At 40.2% G+C, this 22,996-nt stretch overlaps 2 protein-coding genes across 5 annotated transcripts in view; one reads left to right on the forward strand and one right to left on the reverse strand.

Moving 5' to 3' along the window:
• Window positions 1-3,656: 3,656 nt before the first annotated feature.
• Window positions 3,657-22,177, reverse strand: LOC147654631 (uncharacterized). Its single transcript, XM_086868183.1, has 4 exons — window positions 22,114-22,177; window positions 21,633-22,043; window positions 6,799-6,860; window positions 3,657-5,505 (listed from the first exon to the last, which is right to left on the reverse strand). Exons 1-4 carry the CDS (start codon window positions 22,175-22,177, stop codon window positions 5,419-5,421), a joined length of 624 nt encoding a protein of 207 aa, XP_086724309.1. The 3' UTR covers window positions 3,657-5,418.
• Window positions 21,906-22,996, forward strand: part of MBOAT2 (membrane bound glycerophospholipid O-acyltransferase 2) — an 89,992-nt gene continuing 88,901 nt past the window's right edge. For 2 of the 4 annotated variants that reach the window (XM_086875905.1, XM_086875903.1), the window contains exon 1: window positions 21,906-22,247. In XM_086875905.1, coding sequence (XP_086732031.1) covers window positions 22,176-22,247 — 72 coding nt within the window. In that variant the 5' untranslated portion in view covers window positions 21,906-22,175. Of the gene's footprint in view, window positions 22,248-22,580; window positions 22,641-22,996 lie in introns of those variants that run through there. The other 2 variants (XM_086875904.1, XM_023922714.2) reach the window with 2 other exon arrangements.

Consider the following 22,996-nt stretch of genomic DNA (forward strand, 5'->3'; position numbering starts at 1 on the left):
TTTAGGAAAAAAGGCAATGTTTTATGGAACATAATTAAATCAATCACTTAGTATATATACAGTTCTCATAATGCACGCTGACTCTGCTGGTACAACATAAAGTCTGTGTGTGAATGAGAGTTGTCTACACAGGACAGTACTTGTTACTGCCTTTCAGCCATTGGATTTCACTGTTTAGCCCATTGCTATCACTGGTGCAAGGAGCTGAGACTCATCCGAAATCCATCTCCTTCTACCAGCCCTCTGTCACGGATCCTTCCCTGGGGAGCATATCCACCTTTCCTTGTCAGCACTGGCTGCCTTTCCATGTCAGTAGGTGATTTCTAGGCATTGCATTCATTGGACTCTCTTTCCAAGCCTCCAACTTCTTTTTAAACTCTCTGGCCTCAAAATGATAGAGTCAAGAAATACTACCCAAAGTTAACTTGAAGGTTAATGTATGGAACCACTAAAAAATGCCCATAGAATTTGAAATACTGATGCGAATTCTGTAAAAAGATAAAGAAATAACTTTTTCTCATGCAATGTGAAAGGAACAAACAGCACCAAAGTACTTAGGTAACCTAAACAGCTCATCAGTGTTAGAGGACTTCTCTGTGTCTGTGGAAGATAAAGCTCATTTTGACTATTAACTGTCAAAAGTTAACATGAACAGTTGAATTGTTAGTATTGAATAGCATTCACCCTCTGTATCTATTGTTATATTGCTATTCCCAGGGCATCTGTGGTGATTCAAACATACAACACCTCAACAAGCAGTTATGTTTTCTAATTGTACCAGAAATAAGAGTTAGTGTTAATATATACTTCTAAAGGATTTCCACAAAAACAAGAGATTTCCTTATTTAGACAAAGGTAGCAGCTTTATTTATATAGATGAATAGTTGAATTGAATTTGGAAAGATTATTTATCTGCTTTTAACTAACCCCTAATCCTCAGCCACAGGGTGCTGAGTGTGAATGGAGATCCTGCTGACCAAGGTGAGCACAGCCTTGCAGTATTGACAGCCAAGTTACAATATTAATTGCATTTATGTAACATCTCTTGTCTAAGTACCTCCAAGCACTTTACGAATGTTAACTAACAAGAAGCCTGCCCATGCTCTTTTTGAAGTCAGTGGCAGCTTTCCAGCTGTCCTCAAAGGGAGCAGCACAGGCTCTGAGCCTCAGAATAACTAAAAGTAGGTTAAGGATCTCTGTGTTCACTGGAGAAGAGAAGGATAGTAGAGCTGAAGAACAGAACCCAAAGGGCTCTTTTCTAACAGTAGGGCTGCCTTCCTCTGGAAGAAACTGTAAAATAATTTATTGGTAAGACCACAAAATGAACCATAAAGAAGGAGCTGCTCATAAAGGCTTAAGTTATTGTTCCTTTAGAATGTGACCTTTTTCTTATTCCAGTAACAGCAACTGGAGACAAAGCTGGGCTTCCAGGGATATCCCTCTACAATTGCTGCAACAGCTCTACAAAAAGCTGCTCCTTGGAAAAGATTTTTTTCTCCCTAAGGCATTTTCTACAGAGGTATGAGCATTTCTAGAAGTCTAGTTGCTTTACCTCTACATTTTCTATGCCCATGACTGACTTGTTTGCACACCCAATGCTCTTGATTTCTTGAGTCACAGTAAGTAATTTTAGAAGTCAGTAAATATCTGCACTTGCACTCTTAAACCCTTTCCTGGTAGCTGTCCTCAGCACTGATTCCCATTTCAGCCAAGTGCTCTGGCATCTCATCTTCATTGAGATTCTCACAGGCAGCCAGTGGTGCCTCTTTTGTATCATACGCAGAGGTCCTCGTGGAGGCACAAGGGTCATGGCTCTACTAGAAGCTACAGGCTTAACCATCCTTTTTGCAAAGATAAACAGCATTTAGTGAAATGGCACCATTTCAGCAGTAACTGGAATACAGTCATAAAGAGGATGTTATCAGAGACAATAAATGAAAGGGGAGGATTTCACAGCTTAATTCAATGTTGTTTCACAACAAAAAAGCCCTAACAATACATCCAAAGGGAAGGAACCAGAGAATAGCCTGTAGTAATTCTCTTCTCCTCTGCCTATATTTTAGAAGATTGAATTAATTTTTTGTGAATGATGCTGCCAGGGAGCCTACAGCCTATTTCCAGGCAGCTCTTCATCAAACATCCATATGACACAGAAAATGTATATGAAGGCACTGGAAGGTCCTGTGATGCCATGTGTGTCATGCTGACCATGTGGCTCAGCAAGAACTGCTGTAGCAGTAGCAGTAGCAGGTTCCACCAATATAAATTAGATTATGTGGACCTTGTAGAAGACACCTTTACAGAAACTGTCTCTGCTCAGCAGTGTGCAGAGGGAAGAAAGGCTCATAAGTGTTAAGCATCATGTTCCAATTCATCCACAAAAGAGATTTAAATGGGTGCTTTTTGTGGGTTCAGACAGGACCATCTTCCTGCCTTACCCATCACACCATTCTTTTCCTTTTAATATATTCTAAATTACATCAGCTCTAGGGATATAAAAGTTACTTATCTCTGCAACGGTGATCCCCTCCCACAGCCACAATTTCTGGCCAAATTTGCAGACTGCCTCTCAATTTGCAGTCTGCTCACCATCCATCTTCATTGACTTTTCCCCTATACCACTGTGAGATTAGAACACCACAGGAAATTAAAGGCAGTGCATATAAATCATGTTTATTGTTGCCTCTGATACAGAAAGATAACAAGAATCAATAAAAAAGAAACGATGACTCACAATTTTATTAGTATACTCAGTTTTTCATGAGCTGAGTCTTCAACAGTTTAATTGGGCCACTGAGATCTTGATGAATTCATATATTCCTGGCTATTTATCTTCTGAAACCTCAGTTTTTGCTTTTCCATAGCACTTAAAATCATGAGGGAAAGCACTTTACTACTCTCAGAGAACCTGACAAATTTCTGAAAGCCACAGAAGTTTGTGAAGGCAAAATTTATCTTAGGCACTGTACCTAAAGCAAAGAGGTGGTGCTCAGGTCTGTGAGCAGCATCAACTGGGGAGGAAGTGAACTGCCAAAACAACAAACATAACTGGTGGTCCAGATGACTAAACTGTTGTCCTTTCATCTTCTACCCTCACAAGGCATAAAAAAAACCCATTGCTAATAGAACTACAATTTCTACAATCTCTAATTAAAGGATCAATTTATCAGGAGAATCTTATTTTGACCATTCCTTGTCATTTTTGGTCTTTTATAACAACTTTTGATAATAACTTTATTTCTATAAAAATTCAGTATCATATTTAAATATGATTTAAACTTGTTGCAACTATTATTTTTCTGCAAATTGCTATTCAAATGCAGTTTGAATACCTATGGACATCAGCATATAAGGTTCACACAAACATCCTTAATAGAATCAGATACAAATGTGTTTCCTTGCTACAGCACAGTCCTTAACCATGGTTTTCTTTTTCCAGAAAATGGGAGGATTTGTTTCCTTTACTGCTTCATACACTTCCTGCAACAACTTTTACTTGTTGAATCTCACTTTTTTCCCCCTCCAAGAAGTAATAATTTGCTCTCCCCAATGTTGTACAGTAGCAAACAATATATTATTCGATATAACAAACCTCTTTTGCTTGAAATCATCCATCTCTGACTGGATTCGTGAAAAAAATCTTGATTAAATCACAATTGATTAACAGCTCTTTATTTTCAGTGTTTATCAAGTAAAAATTCTTGAATATTATGGCAAATTCTTTCTATCACCTTTTCTTATTTCTCCACAACAAAGTTTGGTGACTGCAGCTAAAAAGCAACTAGATTAAGTACTGAGTTGTGGTGCATTTCATTCAGAACAATTTGTCATAACTGTATCAACAAGCTAAGAAGGGGCCACCAACTCTCTATGGAATGACATGCACTCTTGCTTAATCCTAGAATAAAAATGGCTGTTGGAGTTACATTCAAAGGTGTTAAGAGTGGAAAATTTTAAAGCCCATCTGAATTGAGGTATGCACTGGACTTCATGCTTAGGATTGACATGTCTCTTGGTGACAGGTTGTGACTTATGTCAGGTAGCACTGGAAACTCATGGCCTGTTTTTCATTCACATTTTACTTCTGCTTTTTAGCTGTACATAGAAAGCAAAATTAATAAGTTATTCTCAATGCAAAAACATTTCCTTCTTAAGTGGATGAGAGCTCAGTAGATTCTTCTGGCTGTCTGACACTGGTTTGAAAATGACTTCAAGTGGATTGAATAGCTGAAATTACTCCAAATGTACAGCATTTATTTAATGCCAGCAAAGGAAGTGTACAGCTTTGTTAACTCGATCTCCATTCTTTCTGCTAAGGATCCATGAACATTGCCAAAGGAAAAGAAAAAAATCTTGTAATGCCAGGCAGCACAAGTGAACACTGAATTCTGGGCTGTCAATCCAATCCAGCATGCTGAGTGGCTAATTCAAAATAACCCAGAAATGTATGAATGGAATAGTTAAAGAAAACCTTTAAAATACACATAGCACAGTAATAGCAAATGAAGTTCACTGTAGTTAAATTGATGTACTTACAACAAAATACTTGTACTGATTACTTTAGGGCAGCAGCAACAACTGAAAGAAACAACACACAGATGACTTAAAATAATGGAAACAGCAACAATGCCAGGTACCCTATAAGGGAAGTTTCCAGTGCAGGGCCAGCAGTGGGAATGGGACTTTAAAGTAAATTTTGAGTTAAAGAAGCAGATGAAAGGAGGTGTTCTCTTCAAATTAAAACACATAGTAGGTATCAAGATACACAAGCTGATTTTCACTGACACTAGAATAAACTACTGAGTTCCTGTAAAAAGGGGAGTTACAAGGACGAATAATAAAACAGAGCTTATAAACTGATTTGATTCATTTATAGAAGGAAATATATGAGATGGTTGTCAAATAAAGCTATGGCTATGCAGGGGTGACACTACTCTGTTCCTCCTATACTTTTTTCAAATATCCCATCTCAAAGCAGATGCATTCTCTTATATGAAGAGATGTGCCCAGCCTTCTCAGTGACACAACCAATGTAACTTGTCCTTTTCTGGAATTTGACAACCATAAAAAAGAAATAAAATGAGGAAATAAAAAGCTTTACGCCTAGTGTTTAGAGTGTCCCACCCTATTAAACCCTTCCTGCCTGTACAGTCCTTGCCCCTTGTCCTACAGAGCCACTCCCCAGTTCCTTTAACTGGATTTTGGTTACATAGTGAGTCAACAGGCTTAGTAAATCAGCATAAAGCATTACACACTTTTATTAGTCACATGCATTACCAGACTTGTCTCACACTGAGTGCCTAAATTTATCTTTACTTTTATTATCTTGGCACTATCAGACTAACTCCATCAATATTTGTGAAGTGCCATACACTTGCTGTATAATAAGAACAATACACATATAATTAGTAGTAATTACTACTGTTTATCATTACTCAAAAATTTGCATTTAAGTCTGAATTCCTGAGTAATCTTGTACTCAATCTGGAGTTCTACTTCAGAGCACTGGAAAGAAGAGAAAAAAATAATACTAAGGACAATTGTTTTATAGTAGTGTCGAAAGTTATAATTAGATCATTTGTTAAATTAAGAATCTCAAGGTTATCATTGATAGGAAACAAGGATGTAGTCACATAATGAAAACATGTGCTGGATGAATCAGGATGATGTGGCCATTTGGTTCTCCCCTGCTAGGTGCCCTCTCAGCCATTCCTTGGGAAAGACTCAGATTGCTCCACAAACTCAGGAGAGTGCCTGCCTTCCTGGGATGATGCAACAGATATAGAAATTAAGAAAATATGTGTCCAATTGTGCTATGTTTAAAATCTTGCTTATGGGCAAAAACCCCACATTCCCTATGAGGAGAGACAAGCATTTATTTTTGGTATAATCCAGTCCCTGAGCACACTCCAGGAACCGATGCCCAGCTGGGTTGGGAGTGAGTTCCTGCTCACGCCTCTGCCCAGAGCACCTCCGTGCCCCTATACTTGCTCTGTGGTGTAAGGGCAGCCTGACTCGGGGGCTCAGATTTCACTCCTACACCTGCTTCAGCTGCTGGCCCCACTTCATCCTGTGCATTTGCACTGTGGCTGCAGCAGAACCACAAGCTTCTGGGAGTTAAGCCAGTAAATCCTTCACTCACCATCCCCAAATCTCCTGCTCTTTGGACAAACTTTTCCATTTTGCTGCTTTACTGAGGCAGTATAGTACAACTCTGTTTGGTCTCTCATTACTGGGGACTGCTCCAGCTGTCAGCCCAAGCCATGCACGCTCCTGACATGCAATCGTCAGTAGGAAGAGCACAGTCAAATCCTGGTCAGATCCCGGCAGGGATACATGGGCCCCATGACTTCAGCTGATATATAAAGCACATTGCAGCAGTGCCATTTTGAGCGAGGGTGCACACAGCATTGAGGGAAGCATCAGGCATATCTCTCTAATCTTCTGATAGGCAACGGATCTGAACAGTGCCTGGACATGCCCTGACCTCCAATCTTTGCTAATTAGAGCCCAATAAAGTGCTTATATTGCTTTCAGTACTGAGCTTTCTGAAATGCTTTATTTTTATTTTTTCTTAAGAAGTCACTTTTTCAAAGGACAAAAATGACAGGAAAATAGAAAGGCATTCCATGAAGCGTTACTACAACACAAATGTGGCCATTTATCCTAACACCTTGTCTGGAACAACTTCCTTAACAAACAGTTCTCTTACATTCTACAAGAACTACTGGGGACCTGATGCATGGGGAAAAATCCTTCCATGCTCTGAGTGACATCGTCAAAATATCAAGCACTGACCTTGACATGGTTTGAGGAACATCTCTGTAAACAGGGAGGAGATTTCTGGACAGACAAACAATCTGCAGTTAGAAATGGAAGAAACCAAGTAAGAAGCTTATAGCTGCTGCTTGCATGGATGACTGCCAATAGGATGGGGGGTTATATACATAAACTGAGGAATTGCACAACTTTGAATTTGCATAGTGTTGGGTTTTTTAAATTATGTAATAAAGCACGTCTCAGCAATTGCCACCAAAGGTTAATATATTTTAAATTCGCAATTATGTGTATAAATATTAAAATTGCAATAAGTCTGGTTTTGTCATGGCTGCAGCACTTGCAGACAAGTACAGTCAGCTCACATGGGAAATAGTTTTCAGAAGCAGCTGAAAGCTAGTGCTGCATAACTTGATTTAAATGCTGTCTCCAGCCATGTGTGGGATCGTGATCTGCAAAGGAAACAATCTCATACAGTTTTTTCCCCTAAAAGAAGCTGCCTTGTATACTGCCAATTTCTTCAGAGTGAGACATCACTGATGGACATGCTATTTCAAAACCCATGATAATGGTGCAGCACCTTCCCCAACACTGTCTCAGTAAGGGCTGCACAACTGTTAAGTCAACCACCTCCTTAAACTTCTTTCTCTGAGGTTAATTTATATTAGCAATAACTGCTTTTATAGAGGGTTGCCCCATAAATCAAAATGGTTTATTGCATGTGCTAAATTCTGCAACTTGTACTTCACTAATAACCATTGCCATCATTGTCTGTGTAAGAACAGTGCTTGTGAATCAGTCTAAGGAAAAGTTCAAGGAAAGTTAAGTTTTGATTAACTTTTAAATTGTGAGGCTGACACGTTTTAGTGGAAGACATCTGTTAACATGAAAAGTCACCAGAGGTCTGTTCTACTGTTTTAGGTGGAAGCTGAACCAGCCAGGGCAGCAGCCAATGCTTTTGGCAAGGGGTCCTTTGAACAGTCACAGAGGCAGACCTCTATCATGGGAGGTCCTGGTGATAAACTACATAAAACTCACTTCTGCCCCCTCTGCTGCAGCAGATAAACCATTCTTGTGGCAATGCTGGCTGGCAGGTATAACTCAAAAAGTAATTACTTCAGACCAGCGCTCTTCTAGATCCATATATAAAGTAATAACTGACAAATTTAAAGGAAAAAACATTTCAGGCAGTGGATTTGGCCACATAATAGTGACCAATTTGTGTTTGAGCTTTGGTAGTTCAGAAAATTTCTCATTTTATTTACATATTATTTGTTCAGAAGGCTATTCTAAAACTTTGCAGAGCCTGAAGAGAATGTTCAGGCCATGCTGGCCTTAGACATTCCCTCTCTTCTCCATTCAGGGATCTCTAAGATATAAATATCATTAGTGGGTTGCCCAAGCTCTAAGAAAATCAAACAGGTCCAAGACTAAGATGCTACTTATCTGTTTAGACACATCAATACCAAAAGACAAGCCACTTCCATAGGAAGTTAGTAAGCTTATAAAAGGTGATTTAAACAAAGCAACAAATAACAAAAGCTACTTTCTCACAACATGATCTGTTGTCACTCTGATACAATTTCCCAGATACCTCTGAGGTCTGCTGAGCTCAAAGGGGAAATACGACAAAATAAAATTAAATCTGCAGACCGCAATTCTGTAATGTAAAAATAATTAATTCTCATATTGAAAATCCAGGTCTTGATATCTGAAAAAGAATATTGAAAAGACTTTTTTTTCCTCACTGCAAATATTGTGAAAACACAGGAGCATGAGTACATGGTCACCACAGTGTGAGGTCAGGAGAAAATGCACCCCTTACCCACATTAAGAGGCAAAAATCACAAAAAATATTGCAGGCATGGGGGAATGGCAAGTGCGGTCATGGTTCTTAAAAAATAAATCCTTTTGTGGACAGAGACCAGAAACACTTTGAGCATTGGCTGAATGATAAAGCCACCTGCACTTTTGCCATGCTCTGAGAAAAATGTCTCCAAAAAGTCTCCTACAGACACAGGGACACATGATCCCAATCCCACAAGTTCCCCTCCAGTTTCAGAAGCAAGCATCCCAAACTCCTCTAAACTTTGGTCTATTGTTTTTCAGAGAATGAAAAAGGCAAAGATGAGCATTTTATGAGATGCTTATGTGACCTCACATAGCGGCCATAGTACATGCCAAAGGAAGAGATCTGTGGGAAAAGCAAACCCTCAAATGAAGAAGAAATTACAACTCCTGTCCCAGTCCAAGCATTTCACAGGTTGAATTTTGGCTTGTTTGCATACAATATCACAGTTTAAAAGTACATTTAGTTTTCCTAGTGATCTGATGGGGCTGCTTAAATATTTTCTTGTACATTTTATGGATTAATCTATGACAAAATAACCTGGGCAGAAGAACAGTCACAAAAAGTAGAGGCTTAAGCAAATATAGGCCACACAGCATGAAAGAAAGGAGGACAACATGTTGTAAGGTATTTTGCAACTTAACACTGTACATGGTTGCAGGCATCTACTTATTAGTTATTTATTAGTATAGTATATATATAATAGATATACTATTAGTATATACATACTATATAATAGTATATATACATAGTATATATATATATAATAGTATAATAATGATGTGTAAGTATTAGTTACTTATAAGTATCTGTAAAGAACATGGAATTAAACAAGTTCAACATTCATTTCACTAGCGCCTCTTGGCTTAGGTCAACATGGTTTAGGTGACTATTTTATGACTGTGGGACTTTGTTACCTATGAACAATTAAGAACAAAATGTTCTGCACGTCCCATATCACGTCAGGTTGCTTTCAGGCCGCGTCAGAGGACGACAGACTCAGTTGTCCCTAAACTGTGATAGAGTACACGTGGCCATAGGTTTTTGCTGTCCAAGGAGGTGTGGGTTCACTTGTTTCAGAACATATTGAAACAGAGGCTTCATCCAAATGGGTGCTTGTTAATGTTTCCCAACAGTCTCTTAATCCTGCAGGACAGAGGAACACTACTATTTGAAGTTAACTTGGCTCTTTCAAATACAGCAATTACAGGAACATTTGCATTCTATAACTAGAACACTCTAAAAACAACAACAACAAAAAATTCAGGTGTGTTCCTGATGAGATTGCTTGGAAATTGAGTCTAATAGTTTACTCCAATGCTAGTCTAGGGTAGCCAATCTCTACCATTTCTTGACTAAGACACTAGAGATTTCAGGCAGTGTTTCCTGCTCAGAAAACCACACAAAATATCAAGTCTTTAACACCTGGACTGCTTCCTTCCTTCCTGCTTTATCTCCTCCTCAGTATTGCCTCTGTGCAGTAAGTCTGTGGATTGTTCCCCAGAAAGAAAACATGACTTGCAGACATAAAGAAGATCCATGTTTTTATTGCTGGTTTCTAATTTATTTTTTTGGGGGGAGGGAAGGGGTTAGTTTAGTTTAGTTTTGTTTTAATTCACATTATTAAGCAGGAAAGTCAGAATCTAGTTCAGCAAAGTGCAAGCTTTGGAGGATCAAAATAGCCTCTAGATGTGGACTAATAAAAAAGCACGAATCACTTTCCCAAGGGGAGAAGGTAGTTTTATTAGGTCCTGTAGGAAACCAGAAATGCTCCTCCCAGTAAAATACAAAACAACAAAGTTTCAAGCAGCACAGCATGCACATGGCTATTATAATCTTACAAAAGTTTCAGAAAGTAGACAGGGATAACAAAAAAAAAAGTCTGAATTTTCCAATTTGCAGGACAAACCCAAGTATCCACATGAGCAAGAGGGAGAATAATGCAATTAAACAGCATAAACTTTCCATTGACTTCAATACAAGCAAATCTGTCAACAGGCTTTTTCATGTCAGGTATAAAACACATACATAGTCTTCTGCAGTGCTCCAAAATCTAAAAATAAAATTCTGCCCTTTTTTAAGGATCTATGATGGAATTGTATACATGAGATATTTACTTCAAATATGGAATTAATATTTTTTATGGTACCTGATGCAACTTACCTATATGAAGCCTCAGTGGTTATTTTCTTGGCATTTCTCTCTTTTAACTGTAAATTTTTTGAGCAGGAACCATGCTTTTTTATTTATTTATGTAGAACTATCATACTGGAGACCCTGCTACTCCTCTTCTATAACACAGTTTAAAGAAAGAGGCTGACAAGGCAGCAGATGGCTGAGAAATAGATGTCCAGTCTTTGTCCTCTTTCCCAAACACACAAGCAGTAACACCCATCTGTTACTGAAAAACAAGAAGGGAAAGCCTTTGCAGTTGTTTTGGACAGACTAATTGCACGTTGGCCAAAAAGAGACTATTGGAGCCTGTGATGAAAGGAAAGGGAAGTTTTGAATCTTTGCTAAATTCCACACAGCTGAAAATGCAGATCCATGAAAAATGTCTGAATATTGAAGACTGGCTGTAGAATCTCCTATCCAAGGGAGAACCTCAAGCTAAGGTCTGGTGTGTCTCCAGTTGTGTGACATGCCATTCCCCACAAGCATATGGGAGGGGAAATAAAGAACACAGGGGAAAAAAAAGAAAAAGAAAATAAAAGAAAAACTGAAAAAAAGAAAAACCAAAAAAAAAGGAAGAGAACTTAATCCAGAGCAGGTAAAACCACAGCTGAGAGTAACTTGCAGGAACAGGAATTATTTACCTGATACCTGGCACTATCCAAAACCTCCCACCAGCCCAGATGACTCAAAGATCCATAAAGTATATGTGAGCTACTAAACAGAGATTCAATGAAATGGCAGAGAGAAGCATCTTTATGCTGCTTCCCCTCTATTTAGTGATGTCCTTGCACATATACATAAAAGCCACAACTTGCAATTTCTTGGACTTGAAAGTTGAATTGATTCCTTCAAAAACACATTAAAAATACAAATCTCTGCATGGTTGAATAATAGGGTTTCCCAGCAGGCTCCTTGAATTAACAGATTTCAACAGAAATTGAGAAGGACTTTTATTTACTTTTTCATTCAAAGATCCCTCTACAATTAAAAATCCCAATCTGCATGACATCCATTAGCAAATCAGCAGAGAATGCCAAAAGGGAAAGTTTAGGTCTGCTCTGCAAGCATTTGTGTTTATATGTATTGCCTCCTGATATGCACAAATCCAGTATTCTTGAATATAAACTCCTAGCCAACAATTTATTTTGAAGCTTTACTTTGCTCCTTATGCTCTTATTCTCCATTTGTAAATGGCAGAATTTACCTCAAACCTTTATGGCTGCCCTAATCTGATATTCTTACAGCAGAGCAATAGAATCATGAAAGGACCTCACCAGAATTTTGAGCTCAGGCCCTGCTCAAACTTCTGTCAACTACAACAGGTTGTGCAGGACCTTATCCGATTGGATTTCAAGGGTCTCCAAGGCTGAAGACTCTACAACTGCTCTGGGACTCCTGTTTCAGTGTCTGACCACCCTCACTCTAAAGAAGTTTTTTATATATTTAAGTGGAATTTCCTGTCTTTCAACCTGTGCCTATTGCCAGTTGTCCTTTCTGGGCAGCAGTGAAAAGATACTGGTTCCATGGTCTTTTAATACCTTAACTCCTTCTGGTATTTACACACATTGATAAGATCTACTGAGCCTTCTTTCCTCCAGGTTAAAAATTCCAGCTCTCTCAGCCTCTCCTTGTATGACACATACTCCATTCTCCTAATTAGCTTTGCAGCCTTTCACTCAACTGTCTCCACTATGGGTGTGTATTTCTTGCACTGGGGAGCCCAGAATTTGACACAGGTCTCAAGGTGTGGTCTCACCAGTGCCTCACTAGAGAGGAAGAATTATTTCCCTTGACCTACTGGCAATGCCTGGATGTTGTTGGCTGCCTTTTCTGCAACTGAACATTTCTGGCTCACAGTCAACATTTTGCCTAGCAGGAGCCCTGGATCCTTTTCTGTAAAGCTGTTTCCCAGGCTCCAGTGTGTACTAGTGCATAGGGTTAAATCCTCAGCTGCTACAGGATTTGGCATTTCCCTTCGTTGAATTTTATGAGGCTCAAGAACAAGAATTGGCCCCTTTCTTGAGCCTGGTCATGTCCCTCTGAATGTCAGCACAAACACCTGGTCTCAACCACTCCACTCAACCTTCTATTGTCTGGATACTTGCTCTATGTGCACTCTGACAGCATCACCCAGTATAAGCCCTGGTATCAATCCCTGTGGTACTTTATTAATGACTGACCTCCAGCTGGACTTTGTGCCTAGCACAGCCCTTTGAGCCCAGCAGGTCATCCAGTCTCAGTCCATCTCACTCCTCATTTATCTAGTCTGCACTTCATCAGTATGTCTGTATGTACGTTACAGGATGCAGCATTGAAAACCCTGCTAAAGCCAAGATAAACAACATGCCCCACTCTCCTCTCATCCACAAAGCCAGCTCTTCCATCACAGAAGGCAACCAGATTGGTCAGGCAAAGTTTCCTGCATTTACATCCATGCTGACAATTCCTATCATCCTGTCTATGATATATTTCAAAATAATTTTCTTGAGGATTTGCTGTATTACCCTCTCCCAGGGATTTAGGTGAGGCTGACAAGCTTGTAGTTCCCTGCATTCTCTTTCTTGCCCTTTTGGAATACAGCATGGACATTTGTTTTCATGCAGGCTCCAGGAACCTCCTCTCATTTCCATGATCTTCCAGATACAATTGACAGCAGCCCTGCATGCATGGTTGAATCCCACCAAATCCTACTGACTTGTGTATGCTCTATTTGTTTAAACGTTTCCTAACTCAATCCTCCTCTGCTGAGGTTAAGTCTTCAGAGCTCCCAACTTTTCCACTGATTTCCATGGCCTAGGATCCCTGAAAGCAAATCTGACCAATAAAAACTAAGGCAAGTAATTTAGTTTTGTGGTATGAATAATTCCGTTTTATTTACCGTGTAATACTTTTGTATCTGTATTAGAAGTAGCAAATGAACGTGGGCAATGACAGGGACGCTTCTTGAGCATCCTGCACCTGAACAATATCTGTTTAAAACTACTGTTCCTAGTGGTGAACATGGACCTTGAAAGATGAAAAACTGAGGGCATTTTCCTGCAGAATCATATTGTGATATTGGCAATATAAATCTAATCTAGGGAAAGAAAGAAGAATGATAAATCTCTCACAAAACTGGAACAGTATTTTAATTATCATTAAAAAGCCAAATTCCTCCTTGTGAAAAGAATATGAGGAAAGCATTCTTTTTTCAAATAAAATCCATAACTTATACCTAAATATCGCAGATAATGCAAGAATCATCATGCCTTCGAGAACTGAATTTTGAAGTTTCTGATCGAATTCCTGTTATTGTATTGTTAAGGAAGTGGCCTCGTTCACTGAGCTGAAGCAACACTGGAAGAGTTTCCTGTTTAAAGCAGCAGGGAGTGCAGCCTGAGAACATCAATCACACAGTTCATGATATTAACTTGACTGGAGCATTGCAGGAACAGGGCTCCAGTCAGCTTCAAGGGTCCCCTGCAGTGTTATATATGGCAAGATCCTGCAGTTAGTATTTCTTCACTCTGACACAATAACTCTCTAACAGAAATGGGAAGAGAAGGAACTTGACTGCACTAGGGAATTGATCAGTGGCTTAGCATTCTCTCTCTCCCTAGTGTCTTTCAAAAAGGTGCAAAGATTTGAGAAGTCAATTATGTAATAACCCACACATAAGTTTCTTTGACAGAACAGTAATTTCTTAGCTTAATAACTTAAAGTTCAAGTCTTAATGATTTATATCCTTTGTGATTTTAAATTATCTCTACTGTTGCTTTTATTTTTTAAAATACATTTAAGAAGACTGTTATGTTCTGGTAGTGATTTCCAAAGAATAAATACATGTTTTTAAATTTGTTGTCTGTTCTACATTCTTTCACAGAATTTCTAGACAAGGAGATGCAGTGGTCCTATGAAATCTTTAATAGTTAATTCTTTATTAAAAGTAAATGTAATCCTATTTGGTCAATAAAAATGCCAAAACTAGGAGCAGGATTATCACAAAAGCAGCAATGTCAGATAGATTTGCTGTCTACAACAAAGATCTGTGGACAAAACATCATGAAATGGACTATTCTGACTGGCCTAGCAGTTGATGTTATGAACAGATTTTGTTATATGCAGATATATGAAGGTGCTAGTAACTTGAAGAAAGAGATGGAATACTTTTCATTCAGCCTGATCATCATTCATGACCCTGAATACTCACACCTTGATTAAAGTTACTGGAAACATTAAATTTACTTACATCATAAACACCAATCTCAAAAACCATGGAGGAGATAATAGACAAACCCTGGTTTTATACACAATGTAAAGGATGAAAAGAATGAAGCACAGCAGGCTAAATATATCTAGCTGAACTGTCAAGGAAAAAGAAAAACTTATATATACCAATGAGTATATTCAATTTGATAAAATGCTTCTTCAGTTTCCTAGATTGGTTTCCTGAAAAATAAATTAATATTCTAGAATGTTTCAGGTACACATAGTGCAATTTTAGGAAGACTGCTCCTTGACTGAATGGCTGAACTTTATGCGAATGTCTTCAATTATTCAAGTAACACCACTTACAGAAATGGAACACATATATGACCTTCTATATGACTTGAAATAACTCTCAGAAACATGAACACTAGCATGCATCTTTGACTACTCTTCCCAGAACATTACTTACTAAAGTTTTGGGCATGTTGTTAGGAGGACTGTTGTATTATGACTTATCTCACAAATCTGTATTTGGAGAATGCTCATGCTCCATATCCCCTTATGCTTGCAGATGGATGCTTAGCAGTCAAGACATCAAGCTAAGATACAATGAACAAAAGTAAACCTCAGTGTCTTATGCTCAGTGTCTGACAGTGTGAGGGTCTTGGTCCATTTCCTCTCAGGTCCGTAGATCTCTGAGCTGACCAGCCTGTCCTGCTGCTCTGAACAGTGAAGGTTCAGCCACTAGGACAGACAACAACAGCTTCTCGTGTGTTGTACCAAGCAAGAGAAAGGCACTGGAGAAGTAGGTGAGTACCAGAGCAATTGCAGAAACATCCAGCGATGAGTTCAATTGCACTGAGCTGTTTCTGGCTGCAGTAGACAGGTCGAACATCCCAAGTACCTACTTTCCATTCATCATGTCACTCAACCTGGTTGTGCCACACACCACCAGTTCTGATCACTAAAAAGTCCATTGTGACCTAGTGGCTGTCAAAAAAGAGGCACCTCAGGCTGTGCTTACTGATGTTGTTGGAGTCAGAAGCAGCAAGAGAGGAATTTTAAGAGCAGGAGTTCCAATAGTATGTGGAGAAGAAAATAACAGGAATGATGGGACAAGTGGGAATGAAGCATTGTACATCCAACCTTATACTTTCTAGTGCAGATATGTGCAATTGTAATAAAGTATTTAAAATGAATGACAGACAATGAAACATGGACACTGAAGAAGTCTTATGACAAAAACTTTAAAAATGTTTCAAAAATAGGAGAATAATTTAAACTCAAATGAACACATGAGACTAATACTAGAAACTCCTGAAGGAAAATTTCCTCCTTCTTATTGAACAGAAATATGATAAGATTGAAGATGATAATGCATAAGAACAGGGAGAATCACTCCAAACTAAGTAGCAATGGCCATATGGACTAAGAAAGCTATTTAGTAGGAGCCAGTCCTGGGATACAGAAAAAGAAAATGCCATAGTTCTCCCTTTCTCTCCTTTAAGCTGTGAACTTGAAGTAGCTCAAAGGAAAACTTACTTGGTAAGCCTAATTTTAAATTGCATTTTTGTTATTTACATTGCATTCCCCTTCCTACAGTTCAAATTTTGCTCTTAGAGCAAACTAATTTTATTCTGGAAGCATATCTTGGCATTAAAAATAACTCAAAAGCAACTTTGGGATGAGTTGAACGAGATGAATGAGGCATGTTATTATTTGAAAAACAATCCAAATAAAGAATAATCTTAGTCCTATCTTGTTGCACTCACCTATGGCAAGTGGGAGCAATCTTGGGAACTGAGCTTTCTAAGCAGCAAGGATCAGTTTGAGAACTTGTAATATCTGATATTGAGGAAAGTCAGGTCTCCCCTTTCAGCCAAGGAGACACGATAGACAGCCCAGAAACCTGAGAAACTTGTAAAAGCTGTTATTTCCATGTCCTGCTATTACAGTATGACAGGAAATAATATATATATATATACACTATATATTCACTGTACGCTTATTCATATACATTTCATCTGAATATGTTTTTTTAAAATAGTTAAATCAATGAAAAAGGTAGACTTGCCAGTTCTTTACTACTGTTTCATAGTAGTAGGTTCCTTGCAAGATTATCACCAGCCTCTCCCATCCACTGTCTCTCCCACAGTCTATAATAAATATTTAATTAAGCTCAAAACAGCTGTTCTTAAACTCATAAGCTAGCTTTGAAGCTCAGTGCTTTCATTTCAGTTCTGAAAAAAAAGGCTTCTACTCCTTAAAGTTTTCAATTATCAGAGTGACAACAAAACCCCAACTGCCTGTGGCACTGGTTATAACATTTTGAAATGCTGTACACTGTCAGTTTCAACTGTTTCTCCATAAAGAATTTTTGAGTAGAATTTGCTTTTAAAAGGTAACCCATTTATCAGAGTAACTTCTTGTTGAAGTCAGTTGGCTTGACCCTGTCATGAAAGCAGGAAGTTTCTTTAGCAAAGAAATTACAGCTTCTAAGATCTGTATATAAGTTGATACTTACAGCTAAACAGTAAGCTTTAGTCAGCTTTCACTCATCCTTCTTTAGAAGCTCTGATTGATTTTTTTAACAGAGTTTGCGCTATAATTAAAAACCTAAATGGTCTGAGCTGAACATGACTCTATGTTTTCAAGAGATACCAATGCATTTCTCCATAAGAGAATTACCAAGATGTAAGCACTTGGAAGAAAAAATGTTGATGTAAATCAATTATACGATTGAAACTGATTGCTGCCTTAATAACAGAGAAGGTTGCTCACTCTCAGAGCAGCTCTAAGACTCAAGTAAGTCAAAAATCTGAAACCAAAGCATTTTGCTGAAGAGCCAAAGGGGGACTTTATCTACCATGTATCTAAACTGCAGAAAGGTATTTATATTTTTCCTCATAAGCAGAGAGAGAGAGACAAATAAACATTACTTGAACTAGCAATCAACAGTATCATCATGAAGAATTCCAACAGATATTAAGGAATTACACAAAGCGCTAAATCACTAAAATAGCGGAAATGGCTAATTGAAGATTATATCATTTCAGAAAACAGCTGATGCATGTGAGGCTTATTGTGCTGTGCAGAATATTTAAAGATATAGCAAAAGACTGCTTTGCAGAAAGGGTGAGACAAAAATAAAAATACCTAAGTTTTAAGAGTAGATTTTTAAATTTAAATTATTTCCATTTGACTGGCATCAGCTTTTGCTAAAACATTGTTCTCTTTGGAATGAAGTCTCCAGGCTTCATTATATTTCAGGCTAAGCAAGCCAGATAGTAAAATCTAAAATAAGGCTTGATGTGTAAAAGTGGTCTACTCTCTAACACTGAAACTCATTTTCCTTTTCATTTATTTCTAACTGAAAGTTAGAAGGACTTTCAGTAACTGTTCCTATTTTCTGACTGTGAATATGTTCCTAGAACAGCCTTATCAAACAAAGAGGAACAAGAACTGTACACAATGGTGCATCTAGAGAGTTTATCCCCTCCCGTCCTCTGCCACAGTGCTTCTTGTTTTGTTATTTTATCATAGAGTGTTATATGGGAAGACTGGTATTGTTAGCACCTGTGTATCTTATATTGTCATTCAAATAAACAAAGTTTACACAAAGCCTCTGGTGTTTGTTACTTCATCCTGACAGATTGAGAAATCTCTGTAGGGCTGAGATGCCTTTGTGATTATTTTTGTACCCAAGAACTATAAGCATTTATGGGACCATAAAAACGTAATCAAAAGTAGAACATCAGAAGTTGTTCATGGTATGTCAGGCCACTCTCCTGGAATTACTCAAATCACCACACCCTCCTGCATTCTGTCTGACAGCCTTTGGTGGAAAGAATTTTCTTGTGGAAGTATCACTACATGAAAATATTAAAACAGTAGGAATGTAAGTCATGTTTATTGAAAACTGTCCATTTCACATAAAATTTTACAGATTCACTGCTCTCAGAACATCAGCTTCTATGTATCACTCTCCAGCCTTTGTTTTCACAGCATCATTTACCTTTCAGGACCAACTGCATTGTCATTGTGTCAATGTGACGCAGAATGCTACCTGTCGCCAGACAATGCTTCACCTTCCCACACTCGGTATTTGCACACAGGCAGGAAGTTCTCTGAAAACATCTGAAATAAAACCCTCTTCCAAAGGAAAAAAAAAAAAAAAAGGAAAAGCAGAAGACCTAGTTTTACTGCAGTGCCTGTGACAGTCCTTACCACACAGCAGACATCAAAGACAAGCTACATTTTCTCTGTCAGAAATGCTTTATTTTCCTGTTGCTTTCTTCTTGAGCAACATTTGTACACTTCACATTTCATTGCAAACTTATATTTTCAGCTCTGTGGGGCAGGACACCTTTTGTTCTTCCATGTAGCCAATCTCCCCCACCAAGGGAGGGTTTCAACAAAAGGACTATTACTTTGTAACTGTTTTCATGATGTATTTCTGTGATGTTGTGTTCTCCAACACACACCTTGCTAAGTAAGAGCACAAGTAAGTCTTCTCAAAACACCACATTTCTCCACTGAAAAGTTGTGAAAGACATAATTATGCAACTTAATGCCAGAGGTGCAAACTATTTATAATAATATTGTGATACACAGTATAGATGTATCTTCGACCAATGAACTCCTAGGATCTTAGGAGTTGTACAGGAAAGAATATTTTTGCTATTTTCTAAGCACTGCAAGAATACATACACTGACAAAATAATAAAATTTGCCATAAAAATAAAACAAGTTTTAAATACGACCAACATTTATGCTGTGATGCCATGAGTTTGTTCTCAGGCATTTTGTTAATTGGAAATAAGGAGTTCATTCAGTAGGTCAATTCTTTGCTGCCAGTATTTCATCGGAGTCAGTAATGGCACCTCCATGGATTTATACAGATGCACCAGAATAATTTCTTGTGATTAGACTGATTCAGAATTAGGCATCAGCCTTTTCTAAAGCAGCTCATTTGGGGCTTCATTAGAGAATGTTTAGATAAAGATTTCCAAAGATTTCTGTGTGTAGATATGCATCTTCCTAATAAAAGAAAACCAGATAAAGTGAGCTGTGTCTCCATATACATATACGTATAGTGTAATGCAGACTGTACTGAGCCTAGTGACACTGCACTTCTATGAAGTTATTCACACACACATATCCAGATATATAATTTGCAGGTTAAGATTTAAGAGACTGATTCAGAATTAATTGGGAAAAGTTTGTGTTTCTTTTCTTTCTGAAAACAGCTCTTTTTGCTTTACTACAAAAACATTATACTATTGCTTCTGCAGCTGCAGACGCTACCACAAATGTAATTGCCTGTCATGCAGTGGAGAAATCTAATTAAAACCACTTATTTGCACCTATTAACTAGTCTCCTTAAATTCAGACAAAAGACCTTACCACAAGCTAAACATAAGTACAGAATGCAGTCTGCAATTCAGTGAGAGAAACAACTTGTGTTTTCAGATAATTACGCCTGCCTCCATTTTCCTGCTATTACCAATTAGCATTAACTATGAACTTAAATGACTATGTAAATCACTACACCTGGCCACTACTCCAGACACACTCAGATTGTTAGTATGATATTGGACAATGTTTTTTTATCTCTTACATGCTTAAAATGGTGACTTTTTTGTGTTGAGGGCAAATTTCTGATTGTATGTGGTTTAGAGGTGCAACATACAAAAATGATAAAAAAATGTTTGACATACTGCATGGAATAACTTGCAGTTTTATCTCAAGAGACAAAGGGTTCTTGAGCAGTTTTATAGATAAGACCAGAATATTCCTTTGGAACCTCCTTCACAATGTCTTTCAGAACAATTAATATTTCAGTTATTTCATAGGAAAAGAAAATCTACAGAAAGCTCCAAGGTAAGTAAATAGGCAAGTAGGGCACTAGAGCAGAATGGCTTAATAACCAGCCTGCAGCACAAGTTCATCTGGCAAAGTTTTCTGCACTTCCCTAATGTGATACTTTCACTGAAGTGTTTACTCTGTTTCACACTAGACAGTGGTGACTGGACAGGTGGAAGATCTGTGCTGTGCACCAATTCAGCACTATTGCCATCACCACATCACTTCTTTGAGGAAACAGCACTGCTAGACAGCCCGCTGAAGAAGTACTGATGCTTTTACCATTTCATGTTTCCATATTTAAGAAATAGGCCAATAATATAATTTAAACTGTATCTTACAGCCATGATAAGACTTCATTAAGTCTGTGGGTGGCTGTAGAACAGGGTTTCTTTACCATTTTTCTTGTACCACCTCTTCAGGGTTCCAGGCCACCCTCACGCCCTGTGCGTATCCCACCAGTCATCCGTGTGAGTGCTGAGCGTCCATGTCTGGGCGAAGGGGTGAGGGCTCGGAGCCGGACATGGGCTGAACTCTTCATTATCTCAACATGTATCTGTACCCACACGTTCTGGCGTTACCCTCAGCGACAGACACCTCCTCAGGGGCCACCTGGGCCGCAGGGCACCGACCCCGCCGGCACCGCGCTCCCTGTCCGGCTGTCGCTGTCCGCCTGTCCCTGTCCGCCTGTCCCTGCCTGCCCACCCCGAGCAGGGAACTGCCACTTCCCATTAGGTGCTCGCATCCATCACCCACCCGCAGCTCTCACCCCGCGAACCTGGGCGCAGGTCAGTGCTCAGAATCGCAGAATCAAGAGACTCCGAGATCATCGAGTCCAGTCTATGAGCGGACACCACTGTGACAACCACACCAGCACTCGGTGGTCTTTCCTTAAACACCTCCAGGGACGGTGACTCCAGCACTGCCCTGGGCAGCCCGTTCCAATGTCTAACAGCTCTTCCTGCGGAGAACGCCCGAGCAGAACGTCCCCTAGCGCAGGCTGGGACCGGGTGAGGGAGAGCGCCGGGCCCTGCGCGGTACCTGCGCGCTGCGCGCAGCTCCCACCCACCCTCAGCGCGGAGCGGCCGCCGCGGGGCCGCCTCGTCCCGCCCAGCCCGCCGGGGGGCGGGGATTGGGCGAGCCCGCCCGTCACTCCGCGGAGGCGCCGCGCAGCGATTGGCCGCCGGCGCTGTCAGTCATCGGCGGGACCGCGCCCGCCCCTTGTTGTCACGGCGCCGTGCGGGGCTGGGGCCACTCGCGCCGCCGTTGTTGCCGCCGCCGCCGCGGGAGCCCGGGCGGGGAGCGGCTCCCCGGCCTCGCCATGGCCACCAGCACCACGGGCTCCACGCTGCTGCAGCCCCTCAGCAACGCCGTGCGCCTGCCCGTCGACCAGGTGAGGATGGGGAGGCGCCCGCCCCGCCGCCGCTCCCGCGGGCTCGCCGGGGAGGGAGCGCACCGCGCCCCCGCTCCGCGCCGTCCTGCCCCGCCCCGTCGCCCCGCGGCCCCTCCATCCATCCGCGGGGCCGGGGCAGGGCGGGCAGCGCCCGGAGCGGGGGGCGGCCGCGGTTCCTCTCCGCGCCCGCGGGCGGGGGGGCGCCGGGGCGGCGGCCGCGCTTCGCGGGCAGGTGCGCCCGCTCCGCGCCCGCCGCGGCTGGTCCAGCATCCCGCCCGCATCCTACCCTGTCCTGCCCGGCCCTGCCTCGCCCCAACTTGTTGGCATCGTCAGTCGGCCAGATGTGGCTCCGCAGCTGGGAATGGGGCCGGTATCAGCGCAAGGGATGCAAAGGTTGGGTAATAATTGCAAATGCAAAGCAGCGCGCTGCGCCTAGATGCGCCTGCCGGGGGGTTTACACGCGGTGTTAAATAATGTGCGCCGCACACAATGCTGCTGGGAATTCGTATGTGCTTTGTAGGCAGAACATTTCTGTGGTATCTATTGTCCAAGTGATATAAAAATTCTTGGAGGCTCTTAATCCTGGTGTCTTCATGAAACATTAGAAGATTACAAAATAAGATTGGGAAACTGACGTTTGCTGAGTTTAATCACTGAAGTTGGACCATAATGTTTGTTTATGGGGGAAGAGTCTATCACTGTGGATATCTACCGAATATTTATGTATTTAGGAATACATAAGAAAAGTA

The sequence above is a fragment of the Cyanistes caeruleus genome, chromosome 2 (assembly GCF_971803275.1).
Source record: "Cyanistes caeruleus chromosome 2, bCyaCae1.hap1.1, whole genome shotgun sequence".
NCBI classification, from domain to species: Eukaryota; Metazoa; Chordata; class Aves; order Passeriformes; family Paridae; genus Cyanistes; species Cyanistes caeruleus.

Excerpts from the sequence above, each read along its gene's own strand:
- LOC147654631 (XM_086868183.1), bottom strand. The coding sequence starts at position 22,177 with ATGGCGAGGCCGGGGAGCCGCTCCCCGCCCGGGCTCCCGCGGCGGCGG. Across the intron at positions 6,861-21,632 it reads GAGCACTGACCTGCGCCCAG|ATTGTTTGTCTGTCCAGAAA; the intron begins GTTCGCGGGGTG and ends TTCTAACTGCAG. Across the intron at positions 5,506-6,798 it reads GTTCCTCAAACCATGTCAAG|TGCTCTGAAGTAGAACTCCA; the intron begins GTCAGTGCTTGA and ends TCTTCTTTCCAG.